The sequence below is a fragment of the Augochlora pura genome, chromosome 10 (assembly GCF_028453695.1).
Source record: "Augochlora pura isolate Apur16 chromosome 10, APUR_v2.2.1, whole genome shotgun sequence".
Lineage (NCBI taxonomy): Eukaryota > Metazoa > Arthropoda > Insecta > Hymenoptera > Halictidae > Augochlora > Augochlora pura.
Window position 1 is genome coordinate 5,949,584 of NC_135781.1, and position 20,574 is coordinate 5,970,157.

Here is a 20,574-nt window from a genome sequence, read left to right on the forward strand (position 1 = left end):
TCCAATACAGACGGGATATTCGATAAATCACCATTTCGACGAACGAAAGCCTGTATTTCTGCGGCGGAAGGAATTTTCGTCCATTTATTAGAGCCGCTACAATAAATCATAAATATCTTCAAGAGCTTATATCTTTCCAATAAAGCGTTCTCAGACGTAAGTTCGTCGGCACAATTTTTCATCCGTTTGATCTCCGCGACACGTATTATAAATTTCGTCGGAACTTTTTCCGGACACACTGTACGACAATGACGATAAAGTCCGTCTTGATCTTTCGCGTAGCCCGCTCCGAATGGGCGTGGCTTCGCGACTCCCGACTCCCGACACGGAGGTAGCCCGGTGCTCCATGCGATTTGTAAAGGATCCCTTTGATCCGGTCTTCCCGGTTGGCAGGTAGACGGACAGGTGGTTGCGATACTTTCACGGATAATCGATCTCGCGCAAAGGAAAAATAAGGACGAACGGCGGCCGCGGCGCGCCCGCACGGCCGAGAACGCCGCGCGCAATATCTGGCCGCCGTTAACGGTCGAGCCTGGGAAGAGTTAATAAAACCGCGACGAGTCAGCAGAGCGCCGAGAAGTCGTTATAAATGATAGTCGCCGCGCGTACCCGTGAAATCGCCGGAGACACCGTTTTCTCGCCGTTTCGATGGATCAACGGCGAGCTTCCTTAATCGGTTAATCTCGGACAATTTATCTTTTCCACGGACCGGCACGTTTCGGCGGAGCCTCGACCTTTTCGCGGAAGGGCTCGGCGGGCCCCGGCTATCCGTGATCCGCCTGCGCCGCCGAAGACGTCGGCAACCGGATTCGTTCGCTCGCGCGACGAACTCCTTTCGTCGGTGTCAGCCTCAGATTTATTATCATCATTACTATTTTCTCAGCACTTACGGGTCGGAACGCTTTAAAGTCGACTTTCTCGAAACCAGAGCTCCGGAACCAAAGATTCTTATTTCACGTAGAATCACTCTGGCATTACAGTAAAGTCAAGTACATATGTCTTATCACGTTTACGTTTAACCTTTTAGACACTACGCGCCACTATAGTGGCTTTCGCGAATGGCTCGTGCTTTACTCAATTGTTTTATTATTTATTAAAGCAAACAATTCAGGTGAAAGTGTGTACTAATACAATATATTAAGAAAAGAATATATGTTATTAGTACTATGTGAGCCGTTCAGTGCACACATCGACTAACTCCATAAAACAAAAAGTTGAGAAACGCGATGAAATGATGTACATTGATTTTTAAAATTCCTGTTATAACATAGATTCACATATATAATGTAGAATGCATAAATACAGATATAGCTTTCATTTAACGATGTATAAAATCAACAAGAAAGAATAGCCAAAAAATAATCGTCGGTAATGTTACAGTTTTTATATGACTGGTGGAGTGGCCAAAGAAAATTTTGCCGTTCAATGGTGTTAATCTTTATTATTCAGGAAAGTTATTATAAATATAAAAAGTTATGACTATATCAAGCGCTTTGACACTTAAATTTAAGATTCTTCAAAAAGTGGAGTTGATCGATGTGTGCACTGGACGTATATATATATTAAGAGAAAATCGTAATTTAGTTACGAAAAACTTTATTTGCGTAATTTAGTTACGAAAAACTTTATTTATAAAAGGTTGAAGCGGAAAAGTGAAGTACAACAGACGTCCGTAGAGTCGCAACAACGGTTAGCATCCTTACGAATACGATGTAGGCAATTACGTTCTCCAAACGTAGTTCCACAAGTGGGAAGAAGAAAAAGAGAATGTTTATTACATCGTTGCAGGACGGTATGAAAATTTAGCAATTGTAGAACTTCGGAAGTCGCGGTAAGCCGATTAATTGTAGTATATGGCAACAAGAGGTCTGCCGTTGTTCGACGTTCTTGAAGGGACATTAATCCGAGATCTGACAATATTGTGTATAGTCATGGCATTATTGTGTCTGCGTAGTGAGAGACTATGCGAGGTATCCGTGTTGCACGCTTCTCGACGATTGTAATGCGATTTTAGAGCAGCCCGACGAATGGATTGCCGGTTACGAGCTTATCGAGGCCGAAAAAAGCTGTCTGGCTCGCTTCGGCGGAAGAGGAAGGACAAAGTTGCGAGTTTCGTCCACTCTTTCCACGTTCTCGCGAAACTTTCGATTCGCCGGGTTGCACTCGGAGGGAGGCGGCACTCTCGGCAGGCGGTCGGGGCCTCGAGAATCCTGACATAGTGGTTCAGTTTCCGAGAGATCCGTTGCGAAGTGGTCGGACGGCGGACGTCCGATCCGGAGAAACGGCGAACGCGTTAGTCACGCGTCGCACGCCGGTCTCCCGGGGAGGTCACTTCGCATTCATAACCAAGGGCGACGTTCGCGTCGACGGCGACGGGTCGGCATGCTTACGGGATAAGATCGGTTCGACGGTGGACGAGGATCGCCGTCGGTTACCACCTCCGGCGGCGCACGCGCGTCGCGCGCCGCGCTCAAGTGGTAAACTTGTAAGTGGCGAAATAAAGTTAGAGGCTCCCCGATACCGTGTCTGTGACAGTTTAATTAATATCTTTCATCCTCAAAGGAAAAAGTTGGCGAAGTAACCGGCTCGGGCCCAGAAAGCAGCCCAAGACGCGACCCGAGCCGAACCGGGTTCTCGCGGCGGGTCGGAGCGGGGCGGAGCGAGCCGAGTGGAGCCACTTCAACTTCCGGGACGCTCGAGCGTCGTCGCGGCGGCCTCCCCTTCCCTGCTATTCGGTCGCAAACCTTCGACCTTCCCGACCTTCTCTGTCTTCCGGGCAAACTTCTTCCGTTTCCAAAAACTTGAAACGCAGCGATCGGAGAGCTAGCGCGAGCTGGGGACCGAACCTTTGCCCTCCTCGGGATTTCCGTCCGACTCCGAACAACTACGAGTGTCCCCGAGATTACCGAGTTTGTTTCACCTGTTTGCCCTTTTCATTTTTGCGGGGCGATACGGATAACTGGCTGTAACACCAGATCTTCGAACTTTACGAATAACCCAACGATTCTAATTATTCTTTTTTCGTCAATTCACAGTACACACAGAGTGTTCCATATTTTCCGTCCGATAAATGAAAATAAAACTATTATTTTATATAACAAAAAGTCCGTAAATGCTTTGTTTTGAGAAGTTATGATAAAAATGTGGTAGCCCGCGAAGAGATTAGACGATATGACAACCTTCTGAGATTAAATTTGGACAACAAAGGCGGGCGTCATTTTTAAATAGATCATATGACGTCAAACGCTGCCACGTATATATATATATATATATATATATAGTAATTTATTTCCAATTGTTGCTTGCCTAGCTTGTAGACAGAAGTGATTAACTTGGAAAGAGGGAATGGTAAAATTAATTACAGCGATATAACCATTTGTTAGGTTATTTCGAAACAGTGGAACGAGTACAATTGTCGATTAACTTTGTCACCGTGAAAAGCGGCAATTTCAAACTGCCAGTTATTCCGTACCATACTGCAATTCGACCCAGTGGCAGCCCTGCCGCATATACGATCGCGTAATCGTCATGGCTAATTAGATCGCCGCGGAACACCGTTAGCTTCGGTCTCAGTTTCTCTTTTCGACGGTTTGTACTCGAGCGAGTAGGAAATAAATAATAATTCAGGTTACAAGTATCCGCTCTCGATCGGACGTCGGCTTCGATCCTATTTAACCCACTCCCGAGGCCGCCGAGATTTCGAAAGTCGCCGCTTAGTTTTTTGCCTGTGATTACTAAGCGCGGAGTGTGTCATTAGTAAACCGCGGGATCTTTACGTATTTGCGTGGCACGCGAGGTTTGCGAAATGTTGAAAAACGCGCATAACGGCGATCTCCACGCGAGGCGTACGGAGATAGTTTTCATATCCGCGAATGTACATACTTTTAGATTTTCCTTCATTATGAGGGAGCTGATTTTTTTCCATATGTATTTCCAGTAGATTGTAAAATACCCGTGTCAGTTTCCCGTCGTGCATTAATTTTTAACAAAAGCGTTTTTAATTGAAAAATTTTTCCCCTCCTTTGAATAATTTTACACGCACTGAAACATATCTAACAAATTATACTCAAACATTTAGCACGAAACATTTGCTGCTTTTACATATTTATTATAGGATTCTTTACGCAGAGCTGATCACAATAATTGGAGCAGCTTAACTGGATTAGTTATAACTAGATTAGTCTAGAAATTTACTCACAGTAACTAGATTAACGCACAGATATTAACTTGCCATCCTTTTCGAGGGGACAGTAAAACTCGCTCAGAAAATATTTTGTAAATTTAATGAAAAATATCTTGCGTTCTTTACATATTTAAATCGTAGCCCAAAATTCATACAAATATATTAGACGTCAACGTGAAATTAAAACGTTTCAAGAAGTTCGATATTTATATAAATAAGGCTATTTAATTCGTCGTAAACTTCGAGATCACTTTAATTGTCACATTTATCCCAAATACGATCAGCTTTCTAGCCATTCTCTGCGCGCATACCGAAACACGAACGAGTGCATCGGGACTGTATAAATAGGAAAAAAATAACAGCGGAAATAATGATGCCAAGATAGAATCGCATTTTAAACGAGAGCGCACGGTCGCCGATGACAATGGACTGCCCGTGCAAACGATCACACGGGTTTGGCTCGCGTGCGCGTCGATGATAACTAATCGCGGCTAAATGCCGAAATCCGGCGACCCTGTTGCCCGGCCGCGCGACCCGCGTAGCAAACTGTGGGAGCCGAGAGGGAGCAAAGGGGGCGGAGGAGTGGAGAAGCGCATTACTCCGAGCAGGGGTAGGACGAGAGCGCGCGCGGGCGCGCTCGCTCGCGATCATTTTTGCACCATGCTCCGTCGACCAGCCGGCTAGCCTAGATTTTCCTTCTATTTTGTTCGCCTCTTTTATTTGCCGCATCGGTTTCCCGTGGCGGTGTCGCCGCGCCGGACCGATCCTGACAAAGAGTTTAATTACCGCGGCGACTTCGCGCGGACATTGCTCGCTCGAGTAACCCGATCGTAGTTTTCATCAGCGACGGCGACGGCACGGCACGGCACGGCACGGCATCGATTACATCGCGTCGCATTTTCCTCGGCCTCCGCGTGCTTTTGCTTGCCTGCCTACTATCCATTGCCCATCCAACCACCTGACCATCCGCCCACCTGGCCACCTGCGAGAGAGCGCGTTCATTCAACCCGCGGTTGCACGGTCGCGATTTTTACCGTGGAAAAATGCCTGTCCTCTATCGGCGTAATCGCCGATAAATAGGCTCGTCCAGCGCGATCGACACACCGCGGCGAACCACCACCGGAGTCGATCGACCGAAAGAAATTCCTCCGCCGAAGATACGAGGGAGGAGAGGAAAGAGCGCGGCGGAGCTTTCGCAAGGATTCAATGGGAAAGCGCTGCCGCCGCCGCCGTCGCGCAACGGTCGCTACGGTCGCAGCAATTTGTCTCGGGGGTGTTGTTCCTTTATTTCTTGATACATCGTATCGAACATTTGTTCGTCCGCTCCGCGCGCGCGCCGCCTCGCTCCAGGGAACTCTGATCTTCGCGAGATACCCGAGAATCGGTGTAAACGCGGCTTCCTCCCGACAATGTTCACGAGAAAAGTTTGCCGATAAAGACGCTCCGCCTTAGCACTATTTCAGAGACGGCTTTCGGATTCACGGCTCGGGGAGCGGCGGAGAGAGAGAGAAAGAACGAAGGAGAGATCGAGGCAGAGAGAGAGAGAGAGAGAGAGAGAAAGGACGAAGGAGAGATCGAGGCAGAGAGAACGTTACACCGGTAACCACTTTGTCCCGGTTCCTTATTTCGCAGCTTTTTCTCGCCGCCTCGCTCCGCTACCCGGCGTCGGCATCGCGAAGAGGCGCGTCGATTTATAGATTTCGGAGTCCCGGCTCGTCCCGGCCCGTCCCGTCCCGTCCCGTCGGCGAAATGGAATACGCGCGCGACGCCCGCGTCCCATTTGCCGAGGAAACTGATTCACCCGGTGCTCGCCGGTAATTGCCGGTCGTAGCTCGATCGCGAATCTCGCGCAAATCACTTTCCAGCACAGCCTCGCGGGGCGGAACGCGAGTATGCGAAATCGCAATCGCAATCGCGCGGGGCGCGATGCTCGGCGTCGCGCCGCCGCCCCGGGTTTAATCTAAAGTTTCGCCGGCTCGAACACGGCGGTCCCGGCGCGCGCGCGACAACCCTCGCACGCGAAACGAAATTCATTCGACGGCCGTTCCTCGAGAATTCGACGGGACAAGAAAGTCGGGGTACCGACTTCGTCGCCCATTGGCGTCGATTGCGGCGAACGGAAACCCGCGCGCAAAATCGGACGGCTCCATAGTTCCTAGTCGTCGCGGCGCTCGTCGCTCGTCGCTCACCCCTCGTAATTTACTCGCGCAACGCGACGTTCCGTTGATTACTCATTAGCCGGAGAATGCAACAGTCCGGAATTGGATAACGGACTACCGCAGGGCGGTTCGCGATTACACGCGGACGCGGTTGTAGTTCGTAATGGATCTAGACATCTTACCCCGGGACACGAGCCGCACGACCCGCGACGCAACCGTGGTCCTGTTAACGCGACTCAACCTTTTCAGCCGCGTATCCGCCCGTTTCGTATCTTTGCCCCGTATCGTTGCCGTGTGTCACGGTCGTCGTCGGATCCTTGTACAACGGTGCGTACGCTCGGGTCGCGTAAGTTGCGCAAGATTGCGTGGCTACGCAATTACGTACACGCGACGATATTGTACGGGATGCTAGACCGCTCACCTTTTTGCCATTTAACTGCTTAACCCATTCGCTGCCAAGCCTAAATTATACGAAGTCATTCCCATTGCCATTTATATTTCATCATTTATATTTTATCATTCTCTATAAGAAATAAAGTATTATTTTTGTAAAAAATTTTATTTGTAGTATTTCTTCAAGTTTTTTACATGTTTATATTTATGTTTGTGGCCACAAAAAATTTGCTAATTCAAAAGCCTGCATGTTATAATATATTATAATAATGTAAATATAATATAATAATATATTATAATATATTTAAATATATTTAAAGTAGGACGAGTATACTCGTCCTGGCAATGCGTGACACCCTGCCAAAGACGAGTATACACGTCCTTGGCAGCGAATTGGTTAAATCGTACCTCGAACGACGTTGATCACTTTTAACCCCTTAACCTACGATGACGGGCAGAGCCCGCGTACGATGGTCGGGCCATACGTAAATATTACGGGCATAGCCCGATCAGCGTGTTACACAAGTCGTGCGAATTACCCGAACGCTGCGCGAGCTTGTATACGATTTCGGTCCAACATCTTCGAACCTAAATCGTAGGTTAAGGGGCTAAAGAGTCGTTTGACTCTTGTATTCCATTTGCACGGCTTAGACGTAACTTATAAGCGTATTCCCTTTGTATGCATCGTCGAAATATTCAAGGGACCGCGGACTGTCTTATTCTGGGAACCATCTCGCTGTTTATGGGCCATCTTCTGAACTGTACCATTAACGGATATTTATAGTATTTATAATATAAACGAGCTTTGTTCAACAATTTTTTGGTATGTATTTCTGAAAATATTTCTTACAGATTTATTTGGTCTCCATGTCGATCCTAATGTGACAGTAATCTATTTTACTTAATGCCGGAAATTGAATATTCGTTTTATATCTTTTAGATTTGTTTTCAAACAAAATTTTTTTATAAACACTTATTTATAACTTTCTCACATTAGAATAATTCTATAACAGCTTCTCAAAAGAAATTGCCTCCAATGTTAGCGAAAAAACGCGTACGAAATTACTCTTACAAAAATAGATCAACTCAGCTAAGTGGTCAAGGACAGTTGAAAAACGGTACAACTTTTCTGAAATCGGAATAAACAACTTCGATTCTTTTTAGATAACAGAAGAACTAGTCTATTAAGCAATGACTATAGTACTTTGTCTCAACTTTCTCCAATTTTATTTTTACCTTTAAAAGAGATATTACACCCATTGCCCAATGTCCTTGCACTTTAAAACAGTTCAGGCCATTTGTTCCAGTTTTAAAAAATTTCTATCGTTATTCAAGTCTCTACGAATCCATGATCGCTGCTCTATCTAATTTAAAATGGTAAGAACAATAAAAAAACAAATCTAAGCGATAAAACACCGATCTGGAATTTTCAGAACGTGTTAAACCGTTCGAATATCCGCGAACGCTATAACTGAGGCGTTGCGCCGCGTCGGATGGTTCCGAGGATGGCACCGTGTTCCGCGATCGTCGCGGAACGTCCGCGAGACTTCGCGCGTCGAAAGCCGTTCGGCTCGCGGCGGCACGCCTGCCGCACGCGTTTTCGAGTGGGAACAATGCGTTTCGCGATCCACGCTCGCCCGTGCCGGCACACGTTATGTGAAACGGCGGGCGCACGGGCACCAGACGTGGGACACACGGGCATAGACGCAGGGCACAACGGGGCGATACACATAGGGACGTAGAGATAGACGTGGGGATATACGTAGGTATAGAAGCGTAGGTATATGTACCTGCCAGCGTGGGATTCGTCGCAGAGGCGTCCTGGCGCACGGCGTCGCTGGTAATTGCAGCCCCGCCGAGATTGGTACTGTAGTCTTCGAGAAGTACGTAGCACAGTAATAGCCGTGCCACCCTCATTCTGAAAGTGGAAGAAAAAGAAATAACTGAACAATAATAACGACTCCCCCTCACCCTCCCGCCGCCGCCTATCCTCTTTCCCGCTGGTTTCAACCGAAACCCATACACCGATACTACCCCGGCAGAGTCCTCCCCCACCCCTCCCTCCCTCCATCCCCCGGCGTTCGCCGAACTCTCTTTTCTGGTTGTTTCTTCCCTGTTCCCCCTCCCCGCGCCTGTCCCTCCCTCGCCATCGGCGTCGCCCTCGCCCGCGTACCAGCCGCTCGTCTTTTTTATTATTTCTTTCGTCCCGCTCTCACCCCCCCCCCCCCCCCCCCCACCGTTCTCAATCGATACGTTTGTCAAGGGACGTGTATCTACAACCCGACCGCTCCAAGTTCGCGCAATTTCGCGTAATGTACGTGCTCGACGTCCGCGCGTTGGCCCGGCGGGGGAGGGGTGGGGGGGGGCAGGGAGGTCGAGTGCCACGGGAAACGTAGGAAAGTACGAACTCTCCGCCCCACCCCTCCGTCCGCCGACCCCTTCGCGGCCCGCGGGCGGACAACCACGCTCGTCCAAGGAGACGCGGGACAATTATCCTGTACGCCGTCCCTCGTAAATAACTATCTCGGCCATTTAGGAGCAGAGATTTCCGCAACGAGAGAGAGAGAGAGGTGGAGAGGATTTAGCGGCGCGTCGGACGACGGCCGCCCGCGCGCACTTATACGCGTGTAACGCGGACCAACTGTTCCTTCTTATTTACGACAGGACTAAATGAAAGTTCCACGGCTCTTCGTCCCCGGCTTGCCGCGGCGCGCACTCGAGAACCAGCGCGTGTCCCCGCGGGACGCGGGGTAGTTTCGTAGTTTCGGGTGGAGGATGGAAAGATCGAGTATCGTGCGCGTGCTGGGCGGTAGCTTGTAAAAACTGCGGACAGCTCGCGGAGATTCGACGTTGGCGGCTCTTCTAGTTCGAGGGTCAATCTTGGCCGAGGCTGTCTCTACGACTCTGCTCTTGCTTGTTTTCCTCCGTCTATGCGAGCGCGTACCAACACCCGCATGCACGTGTGAATCGGGAAATCTCTTTCTTTTCCCTCGGCGAGATCTCGGATTATAAGCTCTTTGTCTTATCTCGGTGACGCGTGATCGATGGCGCCGTCGAACGGGAGCCGGCCGAGGGGATCTTTTCTTCTCGGCTCTCTCTCTCTCTCTCTCTCTCTCTTTCCCTCTTCTCCCGGGACTGAAAGACGCCGCGCCGGCCGGAACGGAATCGAACCAGAAGAAATATCTGGATCCGGACCACCGCGACGGGGGACGCGGGAAATCGGAATCGAAACGGGATGATTAAAATTCTTTCGGCGGAGCTTCGCCGACCGACGCGAACCGGCGGATAATGTAATGACGCGAGAAACGAGCTCGACCCTTTCGACTCTGACAGAATCCACGCGTTCCGTACCAATGCCGACCGGACGTTCTGCTGGCGAAGTGCTGGATCGGCGACGCCGGGCTGGCCGATCTCTTAACCCCTCGCACTATCGCTCCTTTCATGCTGTGACGAATCGTACTTCATAATTTTCCTAATAGGAAATTTGACAAAACTGACAATTTTTGTTTCCTGTTCTCTCTTTATTTACCTTAATTCCTATACTTTGATGACAGAAGAATTTATTTTCACTCCGATGTAGAAGAAATGAATAATATATTTAGCAGAGCTTGCGTAAAATCTTCACCATGAGACTGACTAGTTATTATAGTGCATGAGGTTAACTGTTTTTTTACAGGCGAATGGAGTAACGGAGCCGGTTACTCTAAATGGAACAATCGCTGTTGCTTCGGTTTATTTTCCTGTGTAATCGACACTGCGGATTCTTGTATTAATTAATAAAATTTTTAATAAACATCGTCTGCTTCAACCGCGGGACGGTGAAGACAAGTGCAACATTCTTTCTCCCGTAAATAATTTTAATAAGTTGGGATTAACAGATGAACATTTTTAGTTGATTTTTATCTTCTCACTACTTTATGTACGACCTGTCCATTTTTATTACTACTGCATAAAATCCGCTGCCTAGTCATAATTAAACCTCCGCTGTCACGCTTCTCACTCAAAGCACGTACCCTATAGAATCTTCAAACTCTCACTGGAGAAATAGTAATGTTATTTAGATGAAAAAATGAGAGAATACTGCTTCAATATTCTAGAATATCGTCTGCTTTATTTTGCTTTTCGAAAAGTACACTATGGGTCATTTTGATCCAGTTTGACAGCGAAAGGTTTATTAACTTGATAATTATCGGATAAGACACTTTTTTTTAGTAAAAATGAAGAAGATATAAATATACGAAAATTTAAGATATCTTATTCAATAAGTATTGTAGAAGGTTTATCATCTTTGTATTTATCGTATAAGACGTATTACACTTTTTCATTGAAAATGAAGAAAATAAAAGTATGCGAAAATTTCAGATGTCTTATGCGATAAGTACGCAGTTAATTATGCTTGGAAGAAATCAAAGGCACAGAGATTAGCCGTCTCACGGTAACCGACTCCACTGACCTATATTTGATAACGTTTGATGTACGATATTTATTCATTTGCGAGAAGAAGTCCCTTCCGATAACAAACGATCGATGACGTGTTATCGGATAACGGTAGCAATCGAGAAGACGATGCACCCGACGCGCTCGGAACCCGGCTGAGGTAGGAAAGAAGTCCAACTATATTCAGGTGATGTTAACATTTATCCGGTTCTGTACATATAAGCTGTGACGACCAATGGCTTTTAATAATTACGTTTATTCCTATCTGCTTCGGTAACGAATTTTAAAACGTCGATAAATTGCAGTCCAATATTTGCTTCAGCCATTTTAACTTCGAATTCAAGATACTTTTTATGACTTACAGTATTTTAATGTCCTATAACCTAAATGTATTTTCTAAATATGAATTTGAACATATTGACTGTTACAATAAATTTTAACTGTTTTTGGAATATAACTGAATTTTATGAAATATATAAATTTTATTTTGAAACGTTATATAACAATTGAAAATGACGTGTCTGAGTCATCAGTCGAGTGCAAAGAGTTAACAACTATATTGACTATTCTTGGTGAAATATATTTTAGTTCTCCTCTTAGGCGAATTCAGTTCAAAATCTCGATTCAACCAACCATATGCAAAATTAATTATAGTCCATATAATCCGATAAACTGTACTGTCACAGATTCTAACTGCCGTGACGAAAATGTCGACTTTGGTTCGTTGAAATCTTTCAAACGTCGACTGCCGAATATTGTTTTATTAACGTAAATTTTGTTATGTTGTATAGAATCCGAACGTCCTTTCACTAAATGTATTGTTTAATAAAATATATTCCCACGCATCGTTTTATCCCTACTGTTAACGGCCACATAAAGGGTAACATGCACGTTGATAAATGAATAATAATAACATTTCTAGAAATCCTATCATATCCCGTTATTCTCGACGTATAACGCGCTACGAGTCTCTTGTTTTAAAATAGCACGGCGCCCGATGGGCGTTCGAGACGAGACGAGATAAAAAGCAGAACAAGAAAAACTGATAACCAGATTGCGGGTTTTATGCATTTATGATAAAAATCAGAGAACGAAACGGAAAATATTCACGCCGCTCGGCAAATTTAATATATTTTATATTTAATAATTTAAATTTTATATTTAAATATTGCTACATTATTTATAACCGGACCGCGGATCTTTGTGCGAAATAAAAAATTATTCCGAGACGAAAGGAACAGAAAAATTCGGTGAAAATAAAATTTTTCCCCCTGTAACAGTTGACAAGTTGTAAATATCGTACCAATATCGCGTTCGTTCTTGTCATAAATGCATAAAATTCACGGTCTTTTTGTAACTCATTAAAATCGCACGACACCGAATATAAATATTCACGCGGTCTCCGTCGCTTGCAACCGATGCGGAGGTTTTTTTTTTTTTATTTTATACGAAGATCCGCAGTACGCCGATAACCGTGGAAAGGTGCGAAGCCAATAATTGCGGCACCGAATTCGCCGTGAAGGTAAACGATCTATCCAGATCCGGCGACACTCGGAACGCACGAGAAAGCTAATGGTGTTTACGATAAGGATATGGTTCCGTAATAACACGATTCCCACCGGCAACTGGATTCGAACGAATAAAAGAAGAAGAAACGCAAGGTTCGCGGCGTGCCTGCATATTCACCGGGACGCTCGGCGTGTTTATGCTCGTTCGTCTATTGGCACGGTTCGTCGATTAGTCGGCAGCCGGCCGCGAAGCGACACGAGGAAATCGGATTTTCGTTCTTCTCGTTCGGCCCGTGTTCCTCGGAAGGGGGGGGGCCGGATTGGTAATGGAAGGATCCGGTCGAGAGGGATTTCACTTTTCGAGCCGAGATTCCATTTCCGACCCTTCTCCGCGTGTTTACCGCGATCAACTGTTTGCTCGCAAACATTGTCTCTTCGGGAAAGAATCGCGCAAACGTTATGACCGATTTAAAAGCCTCGCCGAGGGACGGGGAAACAAGGAAAAAAAAAACGAATCGGAGAGAAACGGAGGAGGAGGAGGAGGAGGAGGGGGAGGAGAGGCAGGAGCGGGAGGGCTCGTCGTGCCTGCCGGCCCCCGCTCGCCATTGTACTGGAAATAAGTTGATCTCGATTCTCGAGTCGCGGTAGAGAGGGGAGAAATTTCGTGGATCGCGGACGCGTCCCTTTTCCCGATGATTTACTAATCCTCGAAAAGAAAAGAAAAGAAAGGAAAAGAGAAAAAAACAAAAAAGAAAAAATCGCAATTTCTCGTTTTGCCCTCGTTACGCTGAGACGGCGTTAAGCGCGGCTTAAATCTCGGCGAGCCAGGGAATTTTAACGACTGATACCGTTTTCCCGAGGAGCACCCCCCGGATAATCAAGGGAAATGCGAACCCGTAATTTTTCCGGACCTTCCCCGGGTCCGAGAACCGCGCGGCGCCGCTCTCGCCAGGCATTAATTACTGGCGGGCAACCGAGGGGGGCCTCTCTCGCGTCGCGGCTGGTAGTATCGAGATCGGGACCGTGATCGTGAACGGGAACGAGACCGGGAACGGGAACGGGAACGGGAACAAAACGGCCCTCTCCCCGATCGTTTCCCGTTCCGATGCTATTCGGACTCTCGCGAAATTTCTCGGACGGCCGAAACATTTGTTTCTCGTTTCCGCGTATCGCGATCCATCTCTCCCTTTTGTTTTCCCCCGTTGTCCGACCGATTACACCGCCATGCCATACCATCGCAGCCGCCGTTGCCGTTCCTCCGAGTTCAACGGCGAAGGCAGCGGCGGTTGCGAAATTTCCCCGATGCCTCGAGAATAATTTATATTTCTTCCGGTGTCGGTTAAGCGACGGAGACGGGTCCGAACGCGCGACGTCTCGACGACGGAACAATTGAAAAAGTTATTTAAATCGTCGCGAAAACGAATGGGGGCCCCTCTCCCCCGGTTTTACATTCGACATTAATTCCGTACCGGACGCGCGGAAAAGTCCCACAGGTAGATTTTCGCCGTAGGACGGCGATCGCCCTGTCCTGGTCCCGAAGAATAATTTCAGGCGGGGGGCGGCCGGAGAGAGAGAGGAAGAGGCGGCCGCTTACCATTTGCATACGCGTACCTATGCAAATACACGGCCGTCCTCCGGGGAAACAGATTAATTATCTACGATGCCGGCTCCGAAAGCCAGCGTCCGTTTTTGCGAAACAACTTCGCCGACCCGGGCCGGACGATTACGAACGTTACACCCGGGATTACAATGCTGTCCCGTCCCCCCTCCCTGCTTTGAAGATAACCGTTGACAGCGTCTTCGGACAATCGTCGGGAATTAGTTATCTCCGGTCTCAGTTCCGCGTGCCGCGACGCCACGGACTCTTGAACGAAGCGAACGAACTCGCGTCTGCCGTATGGCGATCGCGATTAACCGTTTACGAGTAGATTATGTGCCATACAACATTAATTGGTCAACTGAACCGTCCGATTCGTGGCTTTACAAATGCAATTGAATAGATCAATGTTTTTAGTTCGTACAAATTTTAGTTGGTCATTTGAGCTAGTCATGTTTGATTTAGTACTGTCTATTATACTATTAATATTTTACGATTGAACAGCGCAGATTCTGTGCCATGGAGCATTAATCGATCGGTTGAACTACCTGATCGGGGTCTTTGTAAATGCAATTGAATATATTAATTTTTTTAGTTCGTACAAATTTTAGTTGGACATTTTAGCTAGTCATATTTAACCTATATATTACTATATATCATACTATTAATCTTATAAGAGAGAACAGCGTAGATTCTGTACCGTAGAATATGAATCGGTCAATTGAAATGATTAGAGTCTTCATAAATGCAAATGAATATATCAATTTTTTTTTAGTTAGACAATTTAGTCATAGTTGACCTATTATCTATTATACTATTAATCTTGTACGAGAGAACAGTGTAGATTCTTTGCCATAGAACATTGATCGGTCAATTGAACTGTCTGATTACAGACTTTATAAATGTAAATGAATATATTAATTTTTTTAGTTCCTACAGATTTTAGTTAGTCATATTTAATCTATATTACTATCTATTGTACTATTAATATTTTACGATTGATCAGCGTAGATTCTTTGTCATAGGACATTAATCGATCAAAATTGACCTGTCTGATTACAGACTTTATAAATGTAAACGAATATATTAATTTTTTCTACTTCGTACAAATTTTACCTACTCATTTGAACCGATCATATTTGACCTATCATCCATGATCCATAACTCCCTCACGCACGAATGGTTTCTACCCGTGAACAAATTATTACTGTTATCCTCTAAATCCTGTTCAACGTTCCGCGAAGCGACGGTCGTCAAAATTACGGGAAATCGTTTGATAATCTCCCCAGGAATCTCCGCAGTTCCTACGGTGATCGCACTCCGGCCGTTAATTGCGCGATTCTTTATCCCGGGGAACGATCGCGCTCGGACACTTCGGACGATAGCTGCGCTCGGTTACGAAACGCGCGCGATGTTTCGCGCAGCATTTGACGTTATTAAAATTCATACGCACGGCGGAAACCGGGGGGCGGTCGCATAATGAATCACCTTCGAGGGATGGATTTATCAAAGTCACCGGCCGGGGCCATTAGCTATGACCGTCGCGCGCGGTAAAAACCCGTCATATACGAACGGATCCGCGTCCCTCGTATTCCGGTGTCCCTTGTCCCTTTTTGCCCGGTTCCCAAAGAACCGTGAAAATACGAGGGCGCGCGTTCGATCGCGGCCAGCAGCGGGAAGAAAGGTTCTTCTCCAGGACGAGGGAGAGAGACTCGGCGTCGCGCGGACCCGAGGGCCCACCCTTCCCGAGGATAATTCCGCGGAATATCGAAAATTCAATTGGCCGACGCGGATTATCGGTCGACGGATTTCCAGGCTGCCTATCGCCGAATCTACGGAAGCCTTCGCGGAGGCTCTCCGTGGAACCTTTTGGTGGCTCCGGTGTGCCTTCGGTGCCCGGCACCCTCGTAATTCACTTGGAATTCGGCAGGGAATTCCGCTCGAAAATATCGCGCTGATATATCGTCCCGCCGGAAAATCGGCTCCGGCTCTCTCTCGCTGCCGCCGCGGCGAGAAGGAGCGGAACAGCAGGAACTCCACGCGGACACTTTGGGGGAAAAATCCTTTCGGGCGAAACCAGCGGGGGGGTGGGGGATCGACGATTCCAGGGGATCGGTCCGACGGTTCGATCGCGGATCGAACCGCTCTGCGATCTTCCCTCTCCCGGGAGACCGGCACACGGTATCCCATCGCGGGACGTTACCTCGTGAGAAATGTGTAGCATTATACTCGCGAATGCACACGGCGCGTCATACGTGGTACTGTCTCTCTCCTGTCTTTTTTTTGGTTTCCGACGCGGCACACTTTATCGGTCCCGGGTTACGAGCCAGCGGACGGCCGAGATCGGTTCGACGAGAGCGTCCCGCTATAATTCCGGCACCGGACGCATCCCCGGGCGTCGAGACGCGTGTACTGACGGCGTCGAGCTAGCCGTCGAGCGAGTCGAGCGTCGGAACGCTCCGTGACGGGACGCTCGCCTCGCATGGCGCAGGTCCAGGACCTCCTGTGTCCCTTCTTCTTTCCTCTTTCCACTGTCCTCTTTCCCCTTTTCTCTCCTTCCCTCCCTCTCTCTCTCTCTCTCTCTCTCTCTCTCACGACCGCGACTCCTTCGCGTTTCCTCCGCCCACTACCTTCCCGTCGTTTCCTCGCGACCCCTCGCATCCCTCGTCGCTGCATATAATATTCAATTTATTATGTAGCTTTGATGCATGCGGATCGTCGCCGAGGCCCGGGCGTCGAGCGGAACGCCAGAGTACACCGGAACCATGATCCGCGTGAAAATAAAGCTTCGAGAGGAAAGCCTAGGCTACGGGTCTCTCCCTCTCTCTCGCCCCGCGCCGGCGATCGGGTCCCATCCGGACTCCCGGTCCGATTGCTCTGAATCTTTGACCGTTCAAACGTCCCCCTTTTCTCGACCGAGACACCGGAAAAACGATTCGCGATGCTCCAAGGAAAATTAATAACAAGCGTTCGGTCCTCGTTTCTGTCGAGATACTGCGACTTTTAAATTGTTCCACCCCGTCCCTCGTGTATCGGACCGTGAGTTTTTCTTCGCATCGACGCGTAACACCGTGTATTATTTATCGAAACCGTGGGACGTGTGAAAAGAACCGCGTCGTTTATTGCAACATAATCGTAACAAGGTTATGTGGCCTTTTTTAGCGGTATTAAAGACGTCGGCATTTATTGGATACGGGTATCAGCGAAATACAGTCATACTGAAATAAAATATATAATCTAATAATTCTCTGGCTAGATGTACTAGATATGAGCCGTTCAGTGCACACATCGACTAACTCCATAAAACAAAAAGTCGAGAAACGCGATGAAATGATGTACATTGATTTTTAAAATTCCTGTTATAACATAGATTCGCATATATATAATGTAGAATGAATAAATACAGATATAGCTTTCATTTAACGTATAATTTAATGTATAAAATTAATATTATTTAATGTATAAAATTAACAAGAAAGAATAGCCAAAAAAGAAAAAAAAAAATTTTGCCGTTTAATGGTGTTAATCTTTATTATTCAGGAAAGTTATTATAAATATAAAAAGTTATGACTATGCCAAGTGCTTTGACACTTAAATTTAAGATTTTTCAAAAAGTGGAGTTAATCGAGCCGTGACATATATGAGCCATATATGTCATTTGAGAGCGCAAAGTAGCGAGCTTGAAAATAAACTAATAAAAGTAATGATTTATTCACCTCAACAAGAGAATCCTTTTAGACGGTAAAGAAAAGGGAGAGAATAAACTATGAAAAAAATAAAAGAAGTAATATAATATGGTATATGATACGCTACGACCATTTTCCTGCTGCAACGCGAGCCGGACGTTTTAATGAAGCAGAGAGATTGTTTGAAAAACCGAGGAATGCGGCGAATCTCGTCGCGTGAAATATTTATTAATTAACTCGGAATGGAGATGAAATAAAACGAATTAGATTAAATGTTTCGCGGGACGTGGAGGGCGGGTAGAATTTGTCAGCGTGTGCGAGGCTATCGGGAGAGGAAGCGATGCCATTGACAAACTCGTGGCGTAAATATAAGATCGCCAGCGATGCGGCGTTGTTCGAGGGCCATTAACCCAAGCCGGGGCATAATGAATCGTTTAACGTAGGTACTCGTTCAGGAGCCATTTTGTACAACGATCCGACAATGGCTAAACGAACCGCGGAATTTTGGCGCCTTACGCTCACGCGCGATGCCATTCGGTACCGGGTGCCTCGCGGGAACCGTCGGATTACAAGGGGATTATGATTAGACGGGGAATGTCACGGTTACGAAACTCCGCAGCGGCGCGGAACACGCGCTTTAACGCGGGAGGACAACGCGCACGGCCGGAAGAATTCGACGTCGTCGCAACGCGAGCTAACAGGGTAGCTAAACCGTGGAATTCGTGGGAGACGAAGTTTCCGGATCGAGTCGATCGACGATATTGTTCGCACCCGTGGCACACCCCGTGTGTCCCCCGTGTAACTGTGTCCCCGAACCGCCGCGTGTCCCCTTCCGGTCCAACCCCTGAGAAAGTTCGGGCCACTTTTGAAGCGATCGCGTGCACCTCCTTTCTTTCTTTTACTTATAGCGTTTGCGACCTTGTCGGAGGTTTATCTCGGCTATACTACGATCGTGTGTGTAACCCGTTGCATTATAACAACGAGTCAGACTCGCGATACAGATTTCATGCAAGATCTACTAAATATGAGCATTATTAACCAGTTAACTGGTTAGAAATTATGAATCCAACTCAGACTATTTATAATTTTCATTTGTTTAACACGTTGAGCGCCGCGTCACCCAAATATGGGTGACACTAATTTTCGACCAATCTTGAAAATTCATTTCTATTATAATATATTTGAATAAATTGAATTTGACTAGAATGTTTCGAATGCGAAAAAGTTCTAATACCACCGCTTATGATAAATATTAACTTTCTAGCTTCGCTTTAATTAATTAAATTGTTTCAACCGTGTGCGTATTTTAGTGGTCGATTGTCGGCAGTCAACGTGTTTAGTCATTCCGTGTTGACTGCTAAATATTTTAAACATACTAAAATTTACGAGTATATTTCAATTATCACCAGAATTACAATTTTAAATATTAAATTGTAAGAAAATTTTACGTATGACGGATATAACCGTCATGACACAAAATTCTGTCACATCTCCATGACGGATATAGTCGTCAAACACACTTAACCTATTTGCCGACCGGTCATTCGACAGTAAACATTTGCATATTTTCATAGCATTAACATTAAGCAATGTTTTTTTAGAAATTACGTAATAATACTTTAATAACAGATAGCAAATTGTTGGTTGCCACGACAACTGATTCACAGGGTACCGGTCGAGATGAAAAGCCGATTTATAGGCTATCGGACGGTAAATTGTTAACTGGTTAATTTCTTCTATATCGAAATGAAGATAAATTCTTCTCTTATCAAAGTCTAGAAACAAAAGTACATAAAGACAGTAAAGGGAACAAAAATTGTCTGGACCTACATATATTAACCCTTAATTAGGCGCATTAAGAAAATCACCCAATTAGGCGCATGGGGTCTTAAATAACCCCCAAAAAAACATTGGGAAAGGAGTATCAAAAAGGAATAAAACTTAATGGATTTCTATAGTAATTAATAAAGTTCTTTAATATACTTAACTTTAAGAAACAAATACTTACTGTGACCCTGTGGCCCTGACCCCATGCGCCTAATTAAGGGTTAAAGGAATCGTAGTGCAAGGGGATAAATACGTGTACAATGACGCGTTGCTTATATAAAACTACATCATACTTAATTAGGTTTCGAGATCACAATTTCTCACGAAGCTTAGAATGTATGAACAGGTGGTCAAAATCTCACTTTGAGTGGGACGATGAGTAGCCCTCGTCACTGATTAATTTTGCTCGCTGTGAATCACATCGCTAGCACTGCGAAGCAATACATTCGAAAGCTCGTACCTCGCACAATGAAGAATCGTTCAAAATAGAATCATTCACGATCCCTGAACGTGTAATCATTTGCTCTAAATTCGATATTAACCGCAACGACCAGCTCGCTGAAAAGATCCGCACGAGTCCCCGCCGCGTCACTAGGTTTTCATTACGGCAGCGTATAAAATAATATTTCCCTTCAACTAGTCGCCGCCGTTCAATAATATCTTTTGTTCGAGCCGCTGCTTATTTTCGCGAGGAGCTCCGTTACGGGTGTTGCCGCCACTCGACACCTGTCGGGCAATCTCCAATCGAAAATTCGCGGGACGCGCCGCGGCGGAAGGAATCGAC

At 46.3% G+C, this 20,574-nt stretch overlaps 1 protein-coding gene across 1 annotated transcript in view; it reads right to left on the reverse strand.

The window, feature by feature from the left end:
- Window positions 1-16,942, reverse strand: part of LOC144475982 (lachesin) — a 55,325-nt gene extending 38,383 nt beyond the window's left edge. Inside the window, exons 1-2 of the mRNA XM_078192473.1 lie at window positions 16,481-16,942; window positions 8,526-8,653 (exon numbers count right to left, since the gene is read on the reverse strand). Of these exons, the coding sequence (XP_078048599.1) occupies window positions 8,526-8,652 (127 nt within the window). The 5' untranslated portion in view covers window position 8,653; window positions 16,481-16,942. The remainder of the gene's footprint in view (window positions 1-8,525; window positions 8,654-16,480) is intronic.
- Between the last annotated feature and the right edge of the window lie 3,632 nt (window positions 16,943-20,574).